Genomic DNA, 18,362 nt, shown 5'->3' with positions numbered 1-18,362 from the left:
GGGGAAGGGGAAGGGGAAGGGGAAGGGGAAGGGGAGCTGTCGGGCCCCCTGGAGAGGCACTGCGAAGAAAAAGCGTTTCTTTCTGGAGGATAAATAACGTGCAGAGAAGGCCTGGGAAGGCGGGTGAGGAGAGCGGGGTTTGATCTTGCCGGGGTTTATGTTTTATGAGAGAAATGCAGGCTCGGTGAAAAGCCGTGGCCCAGGAGAAAGTGGGCAAATTGTCAACGTAAATGTGGCACCGCATAAACGTTTGGAAACACTGAGTAACTCCAGTCTTCTTAAGGTGTGAAAACAAAACACGTTTCTTCCCAGAGTATGAATATTGCAATAATCGCTCCCAGGCAAACAATCTCTTTCAGCCACTTGGGTTGACCAAGGGACGTGAATGCCATCAGTAGACTTTGCTGGGGCTCCGGAAGGTGCAGAGTTCCCAAGCAGATGAATGGTCAACGTGGCCGCATCCTGCGCTCACTGGCATCGTGAAGGCAAGGTATGTGTTGAGGCAAAAGCAGAAGGGGCAGAAAGGTGCTGGGCTCTGACTTTTGCAAACTTACAGCCCTTCTGGGAATGCCGCTGATCAAATGAGCCTCTCTATTCCTAGGACTTCTCTAATCCATCCCAGAAGCCTCTAAATTCCTTCTTTGATTCACTGTATCCTCCAAAGGCTTTCAGCTCTAGTTCATGTCATCTTTATATGTTTGGACTTGAGCTTCATCAAGCTGGTTTTCATCTCTCTCTCAGTATGTTCTCAATATTAGATGTGTCAGAGGGCACTTGTAATTCCCACGCTGAAAGAAAAGATAAAGTAGCATTGACATTAATAATACTGCAGTCCATATACTGCATTGTGATCGTCCCACAGTCTCTGTACAGATGTCGGATAGAAGAGATGATCAGCACTGGGCGCTGTTGTATATTGCATCTGGGAACCCTTAACAGAAGGAAAAACCATCTGGTATCATCTGGGAACACTTAGTGAGGAATCAGTGGAAGCACGCTAAGGCATTTCTCTCTCTGAGCCAGGTCATGCAGCTGTGTCAGGGATTTCGCATGCTCCACAATGTCAAAGGACTCCAAAGCTCTGAGTCATCTGTAAGTCACCAGGCATCTGGCCACGGTCACTGGCTGAGATATTTTTATCATCATGCTTAGCATAGGTGAGGTGAAGTGATGTAGGAGAAGTGATCTCAGCGAGGCAGTTGCTAGCCAAGTGAGTATGGTCTAGAGGAGATTTCTTTAGCAGACATCAGAGTAAAGTGTGTTTTGTTGGTGTGTGTCCCCCGCAAGAGCTGTTGGCAGCTTCCTCTCAGGAAGAAGCCGTGATTCATTCTTCCAGGAGCAGATGTATGCAGTCCCTGCAGTTTTTTTCCTGGCCAAGTTGGAATAGTCTCGATTCTAGATTAGTAATTCGTATTACAGTAGTTGCTCGGAAGTCCCTATGCACAAGGTACTTTAAAGGGACAAAGAAAAAGGCAATCCCTGTGCTAATTTGGAGGTGTGAGCTGAACAAGAGAGAAATGAAGCAACTTTCTCAGTGTCTGTAGGAGATTCTGGAAAATATGTGAGCTGAATGAATGTCTCCCCAGCACTGCAGTAATGTAATTACTATACAGATTAATTTATAGTCACTGAGAGATTGTAAACAACAAGTATAGCGTGACTTCTGTCGAGAATTTACTGATGGATTTTAGGTTCAAATTAATACATTAAGTTATGCATTAAACTGATAGATAAATAATCTCTTTCAGACTCACTTTATAAAGTCCTGTAAGATCTGTTTTCAAGCAGTGTAATTGCCTCTGTGATCCTCTGATGCTTTGTGATCTTGTAATTTAAAAATACTTCCTATTACCAGAGTATTTCATATTTAGACACTTCCAACTGTTACGTAGTAAATACTTGTAAGGCAGTACATAGAAAATAGGCACTATAACTGATTTATCTATTAGATGGTTTAGTTCAGATATTTATTTTTCTGCACATACGGCTTTGGCTACCCAGTAAAATTAGTTTGAGTATTATCATTAGATAAACACGTGTTGAGGGTGCTAAAAACTTGAAGCTGTTAGCAAGTATAACACTCCAGCCTAACTGAACTCAAAGGGCAGTCAGAGAAGGGGATGTGGATCTTACATGTCCAGCCAGTTTTAAAATTATAATTTTAACTTCTTCTTCCCACCCTGACTAAAGAAGCTATCATTGACTAGTGCATAGAAATGCAGATAGCATTATGAAACTCGTACTCTTGAGGGAAGACGCAGTAAGCACATTTATTTCATAATCATTCTAGCCTGTCAAATAGCACGCATGAAGGAACAACTGTAAAATAAAGATTATTTATAATTGTTGCTGGTTGTGTAAAATGGGCAACTATGTACACATTCAGACTAGGATTTTTTGCCTTTTGCTTAATTTTCTTGCTCTTTTTTTTCACCTCTAAATATGTATTTGACACTGTGAAGAAAATAGAAGCTTAAACATGTTCATTCCACCAGAAGGCGAGTGCTTTGGCTCAGTGCAGAACTGCCTTGTCTAAGGATATTAAAAGCCATTTTGGTTTGTATAGCAGCGATCGTATGTTTGTGGGTTTTTTTCACTGGACTGAATTGTAGCTTCAGAATATGGTCCAGCGGAATACTGATGGGATCCATCTGACAAGCGACTGAAACACATACCTCACCAGCTTTTCAGAACAGCTATCAAGAAGCTTCCAATATGCAGTTTTTTGGTAAGGATGCTTTCACTGCTTGCTGCGAAATCCAGCAGCCACTCAGCCTCTCCTGTGCCGTGTGACACACAGGGTGCATCATGTGCCATTCCCATGTGACCTGGCACGTCAAGCATGTCACCTTCCTGAGAGAGACATGAGACAGGAGAGAGATTAATAAATCTGTTTTCTCATCATCAGGTTTATTGTTTCCCATCTGCACCAAGTCTTTTTCTGCATAAAGCTGAATAAAAAGGTCCCAGATGAAACCCATACTGAGCAGATCCCTCTAAGCTGAATTAAAATGCATTGTTAAACAATGAAAGAACCATATGTTCTTGTCTCGGGATGTTTTAAAAAGAAAATTGTCTACACAGAACTGACATAATATGACAGAAATTGAAAGAAAAGTCATGCATTTACTCATCACTAACTTTCAGATACGCCGATCCCTAAAGAAATGGTTTAGCTAAGAACCAAGCAAAAATAAACAGATGTTTTAGCTATATATTTTAGCTCTGCTTGGAACATGTTATAGAGGCAAATAACCAGAGCAGCATTTAGGATGTCAGGACATGAGGAGGCATGGCAGAGAGTGCCTATGACTTCTGATAACAGTACAAGCCGTTGCCTGCAAGGAGAGGCCCAAAGCATATGAGGTAGCTGCTGGCAGCTGCTGCCACAGTGCTGATGTGGAATACTGGCTTTGTTGCTAAATCCTGGCTTCCATTTTTGATACAAATGTATGCCCTGTATATTACTGCAATTTTATGTAAATATATAATGCTGTTTATCATATTTATCACCAAAAGGTATTAAAATATCAATTCTGGTGACTGTATTATTTTTTATGTAGAAAGCCTTTTTGGTCTGCATCTACTGTGGGTAGGATGGAGTCCAAGGTGAACTACGTCAGCATGGATTTAAAGACAAGATCGCCACCAGCAAATAGTAAGTTCCGAAACAGATTTTGCCATTGAAAATCTGACTCATGAGGATTTCCAGCTAGGCTTTGGATGGAGTCCTGGGAGGGAGGCTTAGAAGTACAATCTACCAGTGGTAACAGCTCTGTTGTAGAGAGGAACCAAGCCAGGTTCTAAACAAGTGTTTGAACATTCACAGGTACGTACATCTTCGGGCTCTTTTGGAGGAAAAAGTAGTGTACCTTTGCTTTAGGAAATTTGACAAGACACATAAGTAACAGTAGTGATTTCAGAGGATTGTAAATGCCTGTTACCTTCACACAATCCAATTCTCACCATATTACTTGATATTTATATTGTGGTGATTAAAGGAAGGTATCACGTATCTGGCCTTTCTATTTTTAACACCAAAGACTATTGAAAACTAGAAGTTTTGTTACATATGTCAATACTTCCTAGCAATATTGAAACAGTTATCTTAAATTAGTATTTCCCTTTAAACTGCCTTTTGTTTCAGACTGACTGTACCCTCTGTAAAAAGACAGTGAAACTGCTTAGCTATATTAAAGCAGCACCTTTGTGGCACTGTTCTGGGGCTGAGAAAAGTTGCTGCAGCAACAGCGCAAGTTATGTAATGCTCTGTTCAATGAAGGATGAGTAAGCTGGTTTGCAGGGGGCTGCAATCCCGAGATCTTAATTTCTGTCGTTTTCTGTCCCTGCTTGCAAAGTGGAATAGATTTTGTAATAGGTTTTAAAATTCTCTGTGGAGAGTAATTTAGACTTACTGTGATGAGTAGTATTAATAACAATATGGAGAGAGAATAATACTAGACATTTCTTGACATCACATTTTACTTGGCATGTTTGAAGTGTCAGTAAAAATCAGATTCTGTTTATTTTACAGAATCCAAAATATTGCTGAAGCATTGCAAAGTGTAGCCAGACTTATCCGCTTTCATGTAACTTATACAGCATGTGTCACCACACTGAGCAGTAAGTCATTAACAAACTTTTTGTTAAATCTTTAGAATTTACCCGTTCTTGCCTCTGTCTTCTGTTTGTGGTTCCTCCAAAGCCTAGCTCTGACAGCAGAGGTTTAGGAGCATTTTGGATTTGTGCGTTCAGGGCTGAGTGGTGCAGAAGGGAAGCAGCCGTAACGGAACTGAAAGTTTCATCCAGGTCTAAGTGACGGGGAGGCAACTTGTGACCTGGGAGACTTGGCTTTTAACCCAACCTGTCCTGGCTATGAAATCCAGTTCCTCCATTCTCAGGAGAGAATCTTCAGAGATATTTATGCTCTATGAAACACAGAAATACTTATGTAAGCATTCAGCTATTCCAGGATTTGAATGATCCTTTTTATATATTGGCAACTTTCTAACAAAGTCCCATCTATTTCTACATCAAGAATCTGGCTCCTTTTCTGACTCAAGTTTCATTAATTACACTGTCTTTCTCTGCACATGGAGTCTGGCCCTTAGTCAGAATATTAAGAGTAAGGTTTTAATTCTCATATGCCACATTTTTATTTCCTATATTTCGTAGAAAAGTTAGGGCTCTAGGCACACACTACCTCTGCTTAACAAACGGCATGTCTTGTTTCTTTACATCTGCTCATATTTTGCACTCATCAGTTAGTGAAACATCACCGTATCTGCTTTGCCAGGTGCTCTTTGTAGCCAAACTCTGTTTGAGGTGGGACGGTGCGTACTGACTGTGAAAGTTATTTTGTAGTCCTTTGCTGATTCTGCTGTGTTTTCCCTGTTATTTTTTTTTTTTCAGAAATAACCTTCAGAACACTAGCGTCTTAATGTTTTGTTACCAATTTCAAACCATAGTGACTGTCACACACGTTAACGGAGAATATCAAGAACTAATTTTGCACTGAGCATCAGCCAACACGTAGGGTGCATTTACGCTGCCATTTTTGCTCAGATCAGAAGAGCGTTTCTGAAGTCGGCATCCCGGTTGTCCTGACTTTGTCTTGCTTCACATTTTGGAGTGGCATCTGGGCGTACAAAGTGTATCACTTTCAGAAGAAACTAAACCAGATGTTCTCCAGAAACACATTCAGTGTGCCCTGACCACTGACACTCATTCTGCTGTTCAGCACCAGATTACAACTAGTCCGAAATAAAACCCTGTAAAATGTTCGTGGTGTGAACATTGGGCTCTGTAAGACAACTGGTTTAATCTACGATTCTGCCCCCACTGGTCAGCGCTACTTGCTAACGCAGACGTACCACAGAGTGGCAGCCATGGTGTTTGCATCTTTAAGTTTCTCAGGACTGTCCCTTGAGGAATACAGTCCGGTGCTTATTTCTGGAGCTGGATGCCTAGATTCTCATTCACACTGATTGCTAGGTCAACTATGAGGTCTTTCATCTCGTCCAGCCACACCCTGCTATTCATTTCCCTTTCAGTATTTACTGTCATCACTGTGCCCTCACTTTTCTGTCCTTCAGCTCTGGTTGAGTGGATTGACCTTAATGACTGGGGGCATTTGGTGAGGGTGGTGGAAGTAAAGAATCAAAAGCGGTAAGAACATCCAGGCCGAAAGATTTACGCTGGGTATTCGGTCTCGCAGATGAAGTGGTTCAGAGCCTTCAAAATGGTGATTCCTTCTGGGAACGGACCTCCAGACAGGCTCAGCTGGGCATTACAAGATTCAAGCTGGTGTTACAGAGGGAGCGGCTGATCAGATCTTCAGGCCAGTAGACAGTCATCTCTTGATTTTTATTTTAAAAAGAAATCATCTCCTCCAGCCACTGAAAAGCTCGCTCTGAAGCACCAGCATGTCCTCCACCTCTTCTGCCACTACTGGATGTTGAGTTTGCTGTCAACTTCTGTAATGAGCCATTACAACTATTGTAACGATCGCCATTAAAAGAGCAGGAAGGTATCATGATTCTGCCTTTTTTTTTTTTTTTTTTTTTACTTCCCCTTGCTGCACCCAACAGCCCTTTCTCCCAAATTTAACAAACAGAAAGATCTAAGTCACCCCCAAATACTGTGGCGTTATCTAATTATGTTGTGAATTAAATAGATCAACTGAAGAGCAGTGAGTGAAAATAGGCACCGTCCCAGCAGAGGTGCCTTCCTGCCCAAATGTTCTAGCTTGCCTGCTCAAAGATTGACATCAAAGTTCAGATTCTCGAAGGGAATCGCAGTTCTACAATTTTATGCCGGGGGTCTCTCCGTTACAGAGACTAGGGGGAAAAAAAAAAAAAAAAAAAAAAAAAAATCAGATTAAAACTTCCTGGGACCGGTGACCGGAATTTGTGTGGAGCAAAACGAGGCACGCGAGCTTCCCGAGAACCCGACGGATTTTTGTCGGGCCGTGGGCTCGGTCGGCGGGGGGGGCTGCGCCGCCGTCAGCCCACGCGGGGGCCGGCCCCGCTCGCGCGGGTGGGCGCGCTCTTCCCTCTCGCGCGGGCGCGGAAGAATGTCACTGGAAATCACAGGGCGTGACTCGCGTGGAGCGCCTGTACAGGGCCCGCGTACGTAAGTACGTAAGGTGTATGCACACCTATACCTTTAGGGTGAGAAGTGTATTGTAAAATATACGTTATAAATACATATGTACATGCGCATACTTGTTGCTATGGCTATGTAAACCGCGTGTATTACATGCGCACATACACCCGGGCACGTGTGTGCCCGCACAGCCCCACCCGGCTGCCCGCTCACACGCGGAGGCACACGCCACGCTACGCCAGGCCGCGCCACGCCCCGCGCCGGCGTCACCAACCGCCACGGCTCAGCGCGGGGCAGGGCCGTTGCCCCTTTAAGCCTGCCTCCGGCGCCTGACCACGTGCCGGGGGGGGGTGGGCGGGGCGGCGTCGGCCGCGCAGCCAATGGGGAACGCCGGAGGGGCGCGGCGCTTTCGCGTCTCAGTTCCCGTCGTGCGGCGGCTGGCGGCGCGTCGTGCCGAGCCGAGCCGAGCCGAGCCGAGCCGTGCCGAGCCGAGCCGAGCTGTGCCGAGCCGAGCCGAGCTGTGCCGAGCCGAGCCGGCGGCTGGCTGGCTGTCAGCGCCGCCGCGCAGGCGGGCTCGGCCCCTCCGGCACTTGGCGGGCGGCCGCCGGCAGCGGCGCGGCCCGAGTCTCCCCTCCGCCTCAGCCTCCGCGCGATGCTGGGCGGCTCCGCGGCGGCGGGGATGCTGCCGCGGCCGCCGCCGCTCGCCGCCCGCTGAGCCGCTGCTAGAGGCGCGGCGGCGGGGGGGCAGGGCGGCAGCATGGCCCCCACCCTGCTCCAGAAGCTCTTCAACAAAAGGGGCGGCGGCGCGGCGGCCCCCCACGGCCGGGCTCCGGGGGAGGGCCCCGCCTTCAGGTGAGCGGCGAGGGGCAGGGCGGGTCCCCGGGGGCTGCCCCGGCTGCCGGAGGGGTGGGGGGGGCTGGCGGGGGGCGACCCCGGCCGCCTGCTGAGGGGCCGCAGCGCTGTGGGGATCCCCCTCCGCCAAGTTTCCGCAAGGGCCGAGGGGAGGGGGCACCCCCGGGGAGGCTGGGGGGGACACCGCCGCGCCGGGGCTGGCTCTTCTCCCGCCTTTCCCTCTCGCTGGGTCTCAGCCATTTTATGGGCGAGGGGAGGCGGGGGGGCGCCCGGCCCCCTCTCGCCCTCCCACCCCCGGCAGCACCGAGAGAGAGGCGCCGGGGCCTTCCCTTTCCCTGCGGTTGTAGGGGGTTGCGGTGCCAGCTCGTGTTCAGCTCTCCCCAGCACAGGAAAATTAAAAAAAAAAAAAAAAAAAAAGGCATAATTGTCGTGACCTAAATACACGTGCAGGGTCTGGCGACCCACTGCGCGCTAGGTACCCTTCACGGCTCTCGCCGCTTGTGATATCGCGAAAGGTGAGATTTAGCAGCTATTGCTACTTCAGGGTTTGGATATGTAATCTTTATATAATATGGAATTATTGCTCTTTTCTAAACCCTCGGGGACTGAGTTTTGCTCTGGCTGGTGGTTTAGGGCTTTGTTACTTTCAGCATCTGGTCTGCTCACCAGACCAACCCCGGGCCCTGGTGAGCACAGTGACTATCACATGTGTGTCCGGTAAGCTCTGCGTCTTTTATTTTTTTTTTCTGTTCTGCATGAGTTGATTAGTCCTGTGATCAATTGGAATCTGGGCTTTCACTGCTGAAACTTACTGGGAATGGTAAGGGAAAGGGGTGGAAAATGTCTTGATCCACAAAGTGCCATAGTGCCAAGTATGAAAGATCACAGTCGTGGAGCCATTACGCTTTCAAAGATGGTCCGCGTGAGCCATGGCCATCTGCATGCTCAAGGTTGCAAGATCGTGGTGAAAAATGGAGTAGCTTCAAAATGGCTTTAGGATATTTGGGTTACGAGGCGATTCCTTTGGAAGTGGTAGGACACGGTACTGATGATGCGTTTGTATCAGAAAAATGGGGCTGGTGAATTTTGGGAAGCTGTAAAGTCTGTATGCTGTACTTGCTTGTTACTTTTTGTAGCAGTCATTGACCTTATGAATTAAATATCCCCTTTCATTTAAAAGAAAACAAATATGTTTTCCACATCTAAACTAAGTGACAATTCCTGCCTAACTCTGTTATTATGCCTTGTACTTAAAATCTTGTTAAGCACTCTGATACAGAGACCAATGCTGTTAGTTCTAGTTTTAAGGTTATTGGGTTCGTCACGGATCTCTGTGAAGGCAGATTGCTTGCGCAGTGTGTCCCCTATTACAATCTGTAAAATTGCTCCATCTGGAGTATTTTGTGAGGTTAGGGATTGCATTGGTTTTCTTATTACTGTTTCTTTGGCAGGTTATTCCACACTCACTTTTCAGTTTGAATAACATTTAAATGTTGTGACACTTGAAACAAAAACTGTTATCATTACAATACCATTGTATTTACCCATCACTTTTTATCCCCTATTTTCCCCCCATCCCTTGCTTACTGATTAATTTTTTTGGCAAACTGAAGGTTAATAAAGTTATCTGAACCATTTTGCATGGAGGGGGAGAGGGGGTGTTGCCTGTTAATTAAGCTTCTTCCTTATGACTTCTAAATGTTCTGAAATGCTTTGTCTTTCTAGTGATCTGTTGATGACCTGCAGGAGCATACTTACGGGTCTTAGAAGCTTTCTTGTGATGTTTTTGATAGACTTTCTGTTGAACAGTAATCTCAGTTTGAATGGAGAGATGGGATTGGACTGAAGTAAAAGGAAAGACTTAATCTTTTGGTATCTACTGTATTAAGTGTATGTTGCTGGTCACTGTTAGAAGCAAAGTGGCAGGATCACTTTCTGTTCTACTAGCAAGCAGATATTTTTAAGGATTTCAGTTTTATTCCCTCTTTGTGTATTGGTTGGTGAGGTCCCTCCACATTCAGTATGTCTTCTGTGTGTAGTTCTCTTAAGTGGTTCTGTAAGACCAATGACAATTTGTATCCTTGAACCTTAAATTGTTATGAAAGTCTTGAAAGCTTAAGTGTGTTCGTGTACCCTCTTTACGCAGAACAATATCAGAATCACCAAAAATCTCCTCAAATTAACTTGACAGCTTTTTTTAAGTACGTTGTTAGGAAGCTTTGCATTTTCTAGGCTTCCCAGGAATACCAGGAGAAGCTCTGTTGCAGAGGGCCCTCAACCAGGCTTGAGGTTTACCTGTAACAAGTGTGTGCTTGTTCTGTTGCCCCCTCTCCTTTAATGGGAGCTAAATCTTGACCAAGTGTCAGTGTTGCTTTCTCTCTTTGGCTCTGAAGAAAACAGCAAGTTACAAGGGCCATGCTGCCTACCAGAAGGAGCTGGCACAGCCTCAAAGAGAGACATGGTGCCTATAACCGACTGTGGAGCCGCAGGAAATGGTTACCTGGGTGCATGAGCATTAACATCTTAATTTGGATCAGGAGTGCCCTTTTAAAGAAACCCCTCAATTGTCTCCACGTGCAGCACTTTGGCTCACGTAGCCGAGTGGCTTTGGTGCATAAACTGGATTCCTGTTGGAATGAATGAAATTAGAATGTGTGCTCCAACCACTAATGGGCATTCAGTCCCTGGGATGAGGCTACAGCTGGTCAAAAGTTAAACCCCAGAACATGTATAGTGTGGGTGTCAAGTCCTTAGCACCAATTAATTCATTCAGTGGATCTAGGCCTCTTGGGCTGCACTACATGTTCATGTAAACACAACCCTTACTTGCTGGGTGAGGAGAAAGTAAATGTGAGGTGTAGATGTTAATATAGAGCTATTAGGAGAGTAGGACTTCCTGCTGGTCTGCACCTCCAAAATAATACAAGTATGAAGTGGTAGAAGGGTGGTAGTTAGAATTCTAGAATAACTTAATTCTTTTTTTAAAAAGGGAAATTATATACCAGCTGGAGAACAGATGGGTATTAGTGACATGATACTGTATTTGTTCTAAGCAGTATTGTACACAGATCTTCAGCTTCTGGTTTCTGTTACTACTGCTTTTTGCTTCCTTTAACGAAAAATATCTATAAATGTGTTTATGTATATATGTATATAGTGCATACATAAAAATATGTGTCTATACACATACCTTTCAACAGAGACATTTGGGTGGCTGTAATTCACCATATTTCTTTTCAGCCTCTAGCACACCGAGGAAATCTCATTTACTTTGTGTGTCAGAAATGTGTATTTATGTGGCTAAATTCCCCTAATTTCTTATTTCCTTATCAAATGTTACTTCCCTTACAAGATTGATTTAAAATAGTTTGTACAGGTCTTTGGAGAGCTACCAGGGTCATGTGCTCAGCAAAATGGTAGCTATTACTGCAAAAACAATGCATCCTACTCGCCATGATTTTTAAAGATTAAGCAGGGTGTTTTATAAGCACGTACTATCTCAAGACTAGAGCGTCTCAAGTGCTGAGCATATATTTGAATAAGATATTGGGGATGGCTTTAAGGAAATGGATATGCGTTGCTGATAGTTTGATTGTACTTAAATTTATAGCAGTTCCCCTGCAATTGTGTTTACCTGACTGTAGAATGAGATTTCACATCAGTGCTTTTCTGTACTTTTCAACCTGAAAGATTAACGTTACCCTTAAACTGAGAGCTAAGGTTTCACACTAGTTTCCATTTTTAATTTTTTTTTAAGTACCTACATCCAGGGATGTAAGAATGAAAAGCAATGCCTTGGAGTTTTTGAAAGGCTGTGCTTTCTTTCACTGCTGAATGTGTAATTTCTGCATTGCAAACCCTGATGAAATTTCTTTGATATTGATATGTTTAGTGAAGGAATATTGTAAAACAGGGAATAATTTCATTTTATGTGGGTTCTATGAAAAAAAAAAAAAAAGGTTGTGTTATTTCAGCTGTGTCTGAAACTTGCAAATGGGCTGTTTCTTCAGCTTTAAGTATCAGCTGCTCCTTCTGGTGTCTATAATGGAGCGGATATCGTGTTGTAACTGCAGGATATCTATCTGGTAACAGTTTGTTAGCTTTGGTATATGAGATCATTTGTTTGGCAGCTGATACTAGTAATTCCGTTGGTCATAGCACTGAAATGCTTGGTGAGATCCTACTCACTAAGCATTATTTCACAGCATTTATTACCAGCCTGGCAATATTCCACCTTCTGAAAAAGGAAAGAGAGCAGTAGCGAGCTTTGAGTCTGCTTCCATGTCAGTTTATTATATCTTTGTTGAAATGAAACACTCTTCAGTAAATTCTTGTAGCTTAATTTGATTTCTCTTGAGCTTCTTGCAGCTCTGCAGACATCTACACAGCAATAACACTGCTGAGCACCCATGTACATCTTCATACATGGAAATATCATTAAATGTCAGGTCGTAAACCCTTCAAAAAACATTTGAAAGAGAATCACTGTTTTATATATGGTAGAAGGGGTGATGCAGCCCAGGGCCAGATCTGAGCATGGGGGCAGGGAAGGTTAAACAGCAAGTCTAAGCCAAGTACTTCTTCACTGGCATCTGACGGTGAGCCTTAGGGTGCAGTGCTATACCTCTGCTCTGGCATCAGCCTTTCTTCAGTAATGATAGCTAAAGAGTAAGTTCTGCAGAAACAGATTTATTACAGTCTCGCTCAAGAGAACAGCTCAGAGGAAGTGACTGAAAGTGTGGTCTTTTGGCATGGAAACTACACTTCCAACCTTGGACTATTTTGAAGGATAACAAACCAACCCCAAGCCGTCTTTGCAGGAACCAAGGCCATTCTTAAGTTGTTTGGATTTCCCCTCCCTTATGCTCTTCTGTCACTGAACAACCTCTTGGTTTCCTCTAGCTTTGCTCTGAGACTTTCATTCTCTTAAAGTTGCAAAAAGACACCCTCTTCTTTTTTCTTCTTTTTTTTTTTTGCCACAGATGGCTAAAAAACTGTGTGGAAATGCATAAGCTACTGATGTTCTGAGAGGGATGGATGTAACTTGATTTAATTTAATTCCATGAAAATATGCATTGTTGCCTGACTGATCAAATTGGTTTTACCAGTGGGTTATCTTACTTGTGATTTACAAGTAACATATCCATGTGGTGTGACTAGCTAGTAGTGTATTTCCTACACACCTGACTCTTAAATTGATGCACAGTTGTTTGATAGTAGGTGCTTTATTCCTTATTCTTAGGGCACTTTTGCTGTTTACGTGTCTGAAACTGGGTAGGCGAGTACTATGCTCAGCAGAAAGTTATTTGGGGAGTACCAGAGGAAAGCCTTGGAGCTACCTTCCCTTGTTGGTAGCACAACTTAAAGCAGAATACTGTACAATCTAAAGCAATGATGCTAATACTGTAGGGGAATACTTGTCTGTCGATGTAAATTGATTGATATGAGTGAGAAAACAGAGCTGCTTGGGGCTGAAAACTATGGACCTTCATTCATAAAAGCTGAGTTTGTAGAGAAACTTTTTAAAAGCTGATACAGAGCTTTATTGCCAGCAGAGGCTAGCTTCAAGTAAACTGCGTAACTTTTCTTATGTAAACTTAGTTGAAGGAGCAGAATAGCTTTATTAAAACTTGAGAGGGAAGGAAGATGGAAGAAATTTGACAAAAATATTGTAATCATTAGTTATTGTGTCATCCCACGTTGACACTGGGGGATGTAGGTGCTCCAGTGCATGGTAGTAGCCTTTAGCTGTAGCTTTGGTGTGAACAGTTAACAGCAGACTGAAAGAGAGAGTAGATGTGACGAAATAGCTGGGCTCAGAGGGGTCGGAAAATTGAGTTACTGTTCTCCTAAAAGCAATTTATTTCTTGTTCTGGCATTTCAGTAGTATTGAAGCTGCTGAGGATTTCTCTTGCAAAGGTAATTCTTTGGATTAATACTGACTACATGTGCTGCAAACCTCGGTGACGTGTCTGTTCCTTTAGGTATTCCTTCTGACACTAACAAGAACGTACTTTCATTTGTAATCTACTTTGCACCTTCTGGATGTTCAGGGATGGCTTCTGAAGAAGACTCGGTTTCAGAGCCTTGTGTTGGATGCTTTATTTGTCATCAGTTGTTTCTACTAAGTACACCCTTGATTAAGAGCACACTGTTGTCTTGCATGCTGCTTAGACATAGTGTTGTAAGAAGAATGTTGTTATGCTGTCTTAATTATCAGTATTTGCTAGGTGAGAGTTTCCATGGGTACACTTGTTAGGCAAAAGATGAGGACTGCAGTTCTGTAGGATGGTGGTCACCAGGCTTGCTAGAGAGAATAAGCCAGAAAAGGAGGACTTTGTATTGAGTACTGCTTGTGTGAAGACAGCAAATGTGTCTGTCAGCACCTTTGCATTCACTTCTTGCAGTAGTGTTCAGATTACTACTGATCTGACTGACAGGCATGGATGTGGTTGTTCACCTTGGACTGTTGTGAATCGTCTCCTCTGCGTGTGCTCTGCCTGCACTTCTGAATCTTCAGGCTCGTGTTCTTTGTTCTGCTTTCTCCTCACCTTAACAGTGCTTGCTGCCTTTCTTGCCTCGCTCTATTTGCCCTATTTGTATGCATTTGTTGCTCGAATACCATAGCAATGTCATGTTCTCGTGTGCAAGATTGAGGTCACAAGACAAGCTCCCTTGCAGACTGCAAGGCAAAGAGTTCTTGAGGCACTGAGAGGACTAGTTTAGGAGTTTCAGTAATAGTGCCTGTGCCCTCCCCACTACAAGTAGTGCAAGTACGGGTGTTTTTACATGACCAACAGCCAAAATACCTGTTTTGTCAGTCAGCATGTTTCCTGGATATTGGTAAGATTCTTAGAATTGTAATGATAAATGGGCATGAGGACTTTACATCGTGCTTATTGCTGTTAAAACTGACTCATGATTTTCCTTCCCATAGACTGTGCTGAAGTGAAACTTCAGCTGTGTGTGATGTAATTACTGAATCAGTATGGAGCTTTCTCTGCAGCAAGTTCTCACCTCAATGCAATGCACTTCAACTTTTCTCCTCCAAGGTGCTCAGCGTTTACACATGCTAATGAAATCAGCTGTATTAAGTAAACAATCTGACAATATTTACTTTTCTAATAGAGGTGCTAATAGGCTGAATTTGGTTGGTATTAGCACTTTCAAATTAGAAATCTGAACACTTTAGTACTTTATATTGTAATGAAGTCAGGCTGCTTCTTACAGTAACAAGTCTTAGCTTTTATTGTCATTAAGTTTACTGACTTTTATGGAAGAACACAGTGGCTTGAATAAACTCGGTGCTCTGGATTTCTGTGCAGAGTCTGTGCACTGAATTTTGAATCTGGATATTATCTGACATCTGAAATTGCTCAACTTTGGGGGCTGGGTATGTGCTCATCTTCAGGGGTACAGGCAATCTGAGCAGAGTACACTAGATGGTGTTTTTGAAGGAAACCCCAGAGAGAATGATCTACAAACCGTTGAATACATAGTTCCAAGCAGGTTATTCTTAAATTGTTTTTCTTTCACTGAATGTCGATCATTTTACACGTTTTAACATTGTGTTGTAATATTAAAGCCCTCTGTGGTGTGGAAAAGACAGTTATGGAAATTTTTTTAAATCTGCAACTCAAAGGAATTAGCTAATGTTCAGACAGATTTTTGTGTCTGTCTTCTGTGTTTCTGTCTAGGCACATGAGCTTGTCCAGCTACTGCTGATTGGTTGAGTGCTTGTCTCTGTCATCTTCCCTTGCCCTTCTTTACATGTTCCCACAAAATGACCTTCTAAAATCTTCACGTTTAACACTCCGCTCTCTTACTTGAACTCTAAAATGGGTTGTGCTTTTTAAGACAAATCCGACTATAAGAAAGGTCATGGGTCTTTTGTTTCTGAAGTCCTGGCTTGTTTAACTTGACCGGCTTAAAGAAGCTGGACAGAGACCTGTTAAGGTGCTGGTAAGGAAGGTTGGTAACCTCTGGTGCAGGCACAAGGAAAAAGCAAGTTAGATGCAGAAGCGGCTTTGCCCAGCTGTACAACAGTGGGGCTAGTCGGTGTCTGTTAAGGCTCTTGACAAATGGATGCAGTGGTACAAGAGGCTATTGCTTTCTCCCATGTTGTGCTGAAACTGGTTATTGCCTGGACATTTGTCACTTCTGTGTTAGTGTCAAGAGAGAGTGTTGGAGCCTTCCTCGGTCGTGTCTGTGTAAAGAAAGGTCAGTGCTATAACCATCTTTTGCAGTAATTCGTGTTAAGCTGTCAGGCTTTGTGCAGAAATGGTTATGGAGGGCTTATGTGTTCTAGTCCTCAGCTGTGTTGAGAAGCCTGGAATAAAGAGCTGGAAACTGGTAACTACTTCCAGTTCACTTGGCAGACAACTGCGGTGACATGCATCTGAGCTCTTACTGGATCTTGGCTTTTAGCCTGGAGGAAGGTTGCTCTCACATGGTAGCCGGTTCAAACAGCTTCAGGAGTGCCAACCTCTGCCTTACCAACTGTTAAAAGAGTTTCTAAATCACATCAAGTTAAAGAGTGGGAAAAAATTAACCCTCTCTGATTATAAAAATATTGATGACATCTGGCTGTGGATATACAGCGTATGTACTAAGTGCTAAAATGATTTCATGTGTGTTTCCAAGTTCTAAGGTGGATGAGTAACACCTGATGACTTCAGTATTTTGGAGACTCAAGGATGTCAGTCACTCATCCACTGTGGACTAGATCAGAGCAGATTATTTCAGAAGCAATTCGGGTACTAAACTTCTTGCATTCAGAAGTTCTTGTGTGAAGTTTTAGACAGGAGTATGTTTGGGAATCCTTTTGAATGTAACTAGGAAAATAATGCCTGTTTGAAAACTAGCTTTTTCTGTTTGTCACTTTAGCACTTGGTAACTGTAAGATGCCTGTGTATAGCTGGACTAGATAATGGGTCCAGTGGTAGGTATGCAATGGAGAGGAAAATGGGAACGTTGTATTTTGTAGTGAACATAGGGTTTTTGAAACAATTGGTAAACTCAATGAACCTGTGTATGCATTGGTATTACATCTGCCTGATTTCTTTATTTTTAAGCAAAAAAACACTTGGGTGGTATGTCAAAGATGACCTGAACCTCTGAATGAAACTTTGTTTACTGCTTAAAGAAATAATCGTGTATTTGTATTGAAATGTGGTGTTGGCATGTGAATGAGAAATCCGATTGAAGCAGTGGCTTTTTGTTTGCATTACTGAAGCACTAAAAGTTGGCTAGAGTATAGACTTCATTAGAGTTGGATCCTTGGGCCCTGTTTTGACTAGAAAAGAAAGTGAGTTTTGTTTGTTTGTTTTTTAATTAAGTTGTCCTGAATCTGTAATTGTTAAGGCAGCTCCTAGTAAGTCTGCCCTGGTAGACTTCATCTCAGGAGAAAGTCAGGTCAATTATAAAGGACTTTTTTACACAGTGTTTTACTGGGGAACACTGAAGGAGCTTGACCAGTTCTTATCTTCTCATGAGGAGAAAGGTTTCTAATTTGTCTAAATAGGTAATTGCTACATAAGCTAGCTGAGCTAAATTTTAGTTTGTTTCTATCACTGAATTTTCAATGTGTGAAGCATTTTCCTATTTCATGACACAGTTGCAACTGGCTTTTTTTCTGTGATTGATTTTTTTTTTTTTTTAATTTTATTTATTTATTTGTCCAGATATTTAATGATTGACAGACTGCTACTTGGCAACCAAATCTTAGCATGTTACTGGGTATAGTCAGCTGTAATTACGTATAAACTTGACTGTATAAACTTTTAAGTCTAATACAATACCACTGTTTTTGAGAAAAAGTTTAGGATCCTATGTGTGAGTAGTTAGAGTGGTTGGTCTGCTTTGGGAAGGAGGCTATTTCATAACTTAATGACTATTTATACATTCAAAGTCCTACGTGATTGGTGGTAAACAGAATGTAACTCTCTTGCATAGTATCTTGGAGCAAGGTTAGGTTTGCCCATGCCAGTCAGCTGCAGGATTGTGGTTTATTTGGTTTTGTGTGTAGTCTTTTTCATTGCGAAGGTATTATGGTATGAGTGATTTAATTACCCTGATCTTCTGTACGGGGTCCTAAGACATGGCTCCTCTTTCCCTTCCTAGTGAAACTTGAAAATAAATCTATGTAAGCCTTCAGGATTCAATGCTAGTTACTGGCAAGCTACTTCCCATGTTCCCTACAAGAGAGGGTTAAGGAAAGTGTTTTGGATGGAATAGACAAATTACCATAACAAAAACAAGAAGAGCAAAACATATTTTTGGCTATAACAACTGAAAAATGCTGGAGCTGACGTTGTATCCGTCTGTTATCACTTCAATCTAAGTCAGGATTTCCTGGCATTCATCTAGACAGAGGCGATGGACTTTGCTGTTCATGCTATAGC

At 43.1% G+C, this 18,362-nt stretch overlaps 1 protein-coding gene and 1 long non-coding RNA gene across 7 annotated transcripts in view; both read left to right on the top strand.

Annotated features, from left to right (window-relative positions):
• The first annotated feature begins 43 nt into the window (after positions 1 to 43).
• On the top strand, positions 44 to 6,538 carry LOC116963462. Of its 5 annotated transcripts, XR_006167050.1 has the most exons (6): positions 54 to 283; positions 342 to 490; positions 3,564 to 3,658; positions 4,535 to 4,623; positions 4,756 to 4,951; positions 5,413 to 6,538. It is a non-coding gene; the product is annotated as an uncharacterized LOC116963462 (long non-coding RNA). The 5 variants fall into 5 exon arrangements; XR_004408179.2 differs by lacking the exon at positions 4,756 to 4,951 and having other exon boundaries at positions 44 to 123; positions 360 to 490; XR_004408183.2 differs by lacking the exon at positions 4,756 to 4,951 and having other exon boundaries at positions 47 to 123.
• A 1,054-nt stretch (positions 6,539 to 7,592) lies between these two features.
• FNIP2 (folliculin interacting protein 2) overlaps positions 7,593 to 18,362 on the top strand; it is a 52,602-nt gene continuing 41,832 nt past the window's right edge. For both annotated transcript variants that reach the window (XM_042807907.1, XM_042807906.1), the window contains exon 1: positions 7,593 to 7,959. In XM_042807907.1, coding sequence (XP_042663841.1) covers positions 7,865 to 7,959 — 95 coding nt within the window. In that variant the 5' untranslated portion in view covers positions 7,593 to 7,864. The remainder of the gene's footprint in view (positions 7,960 to 18,362) is intronic.

Source organism: Tyto alba, unplaced genomic scaffold (genome assembly GCF_018691265.1).
Source record: "Tyto alba isolate M040663 unplaced genomic scaffold, T.alba_DEE_v4.0 Super-Scaffold_6, whole genome shotgun sequence".
Classification (NCBI taxonomy): domain Eukaryota; kingdom Metazoa; phylum Chordata; class Aves; order Strigiformes; family Tytonidae; genus Tyto; species Tyto alba.
This window is presented reverse-complemented; position numbering and strand designations above follow the sequence as displayed.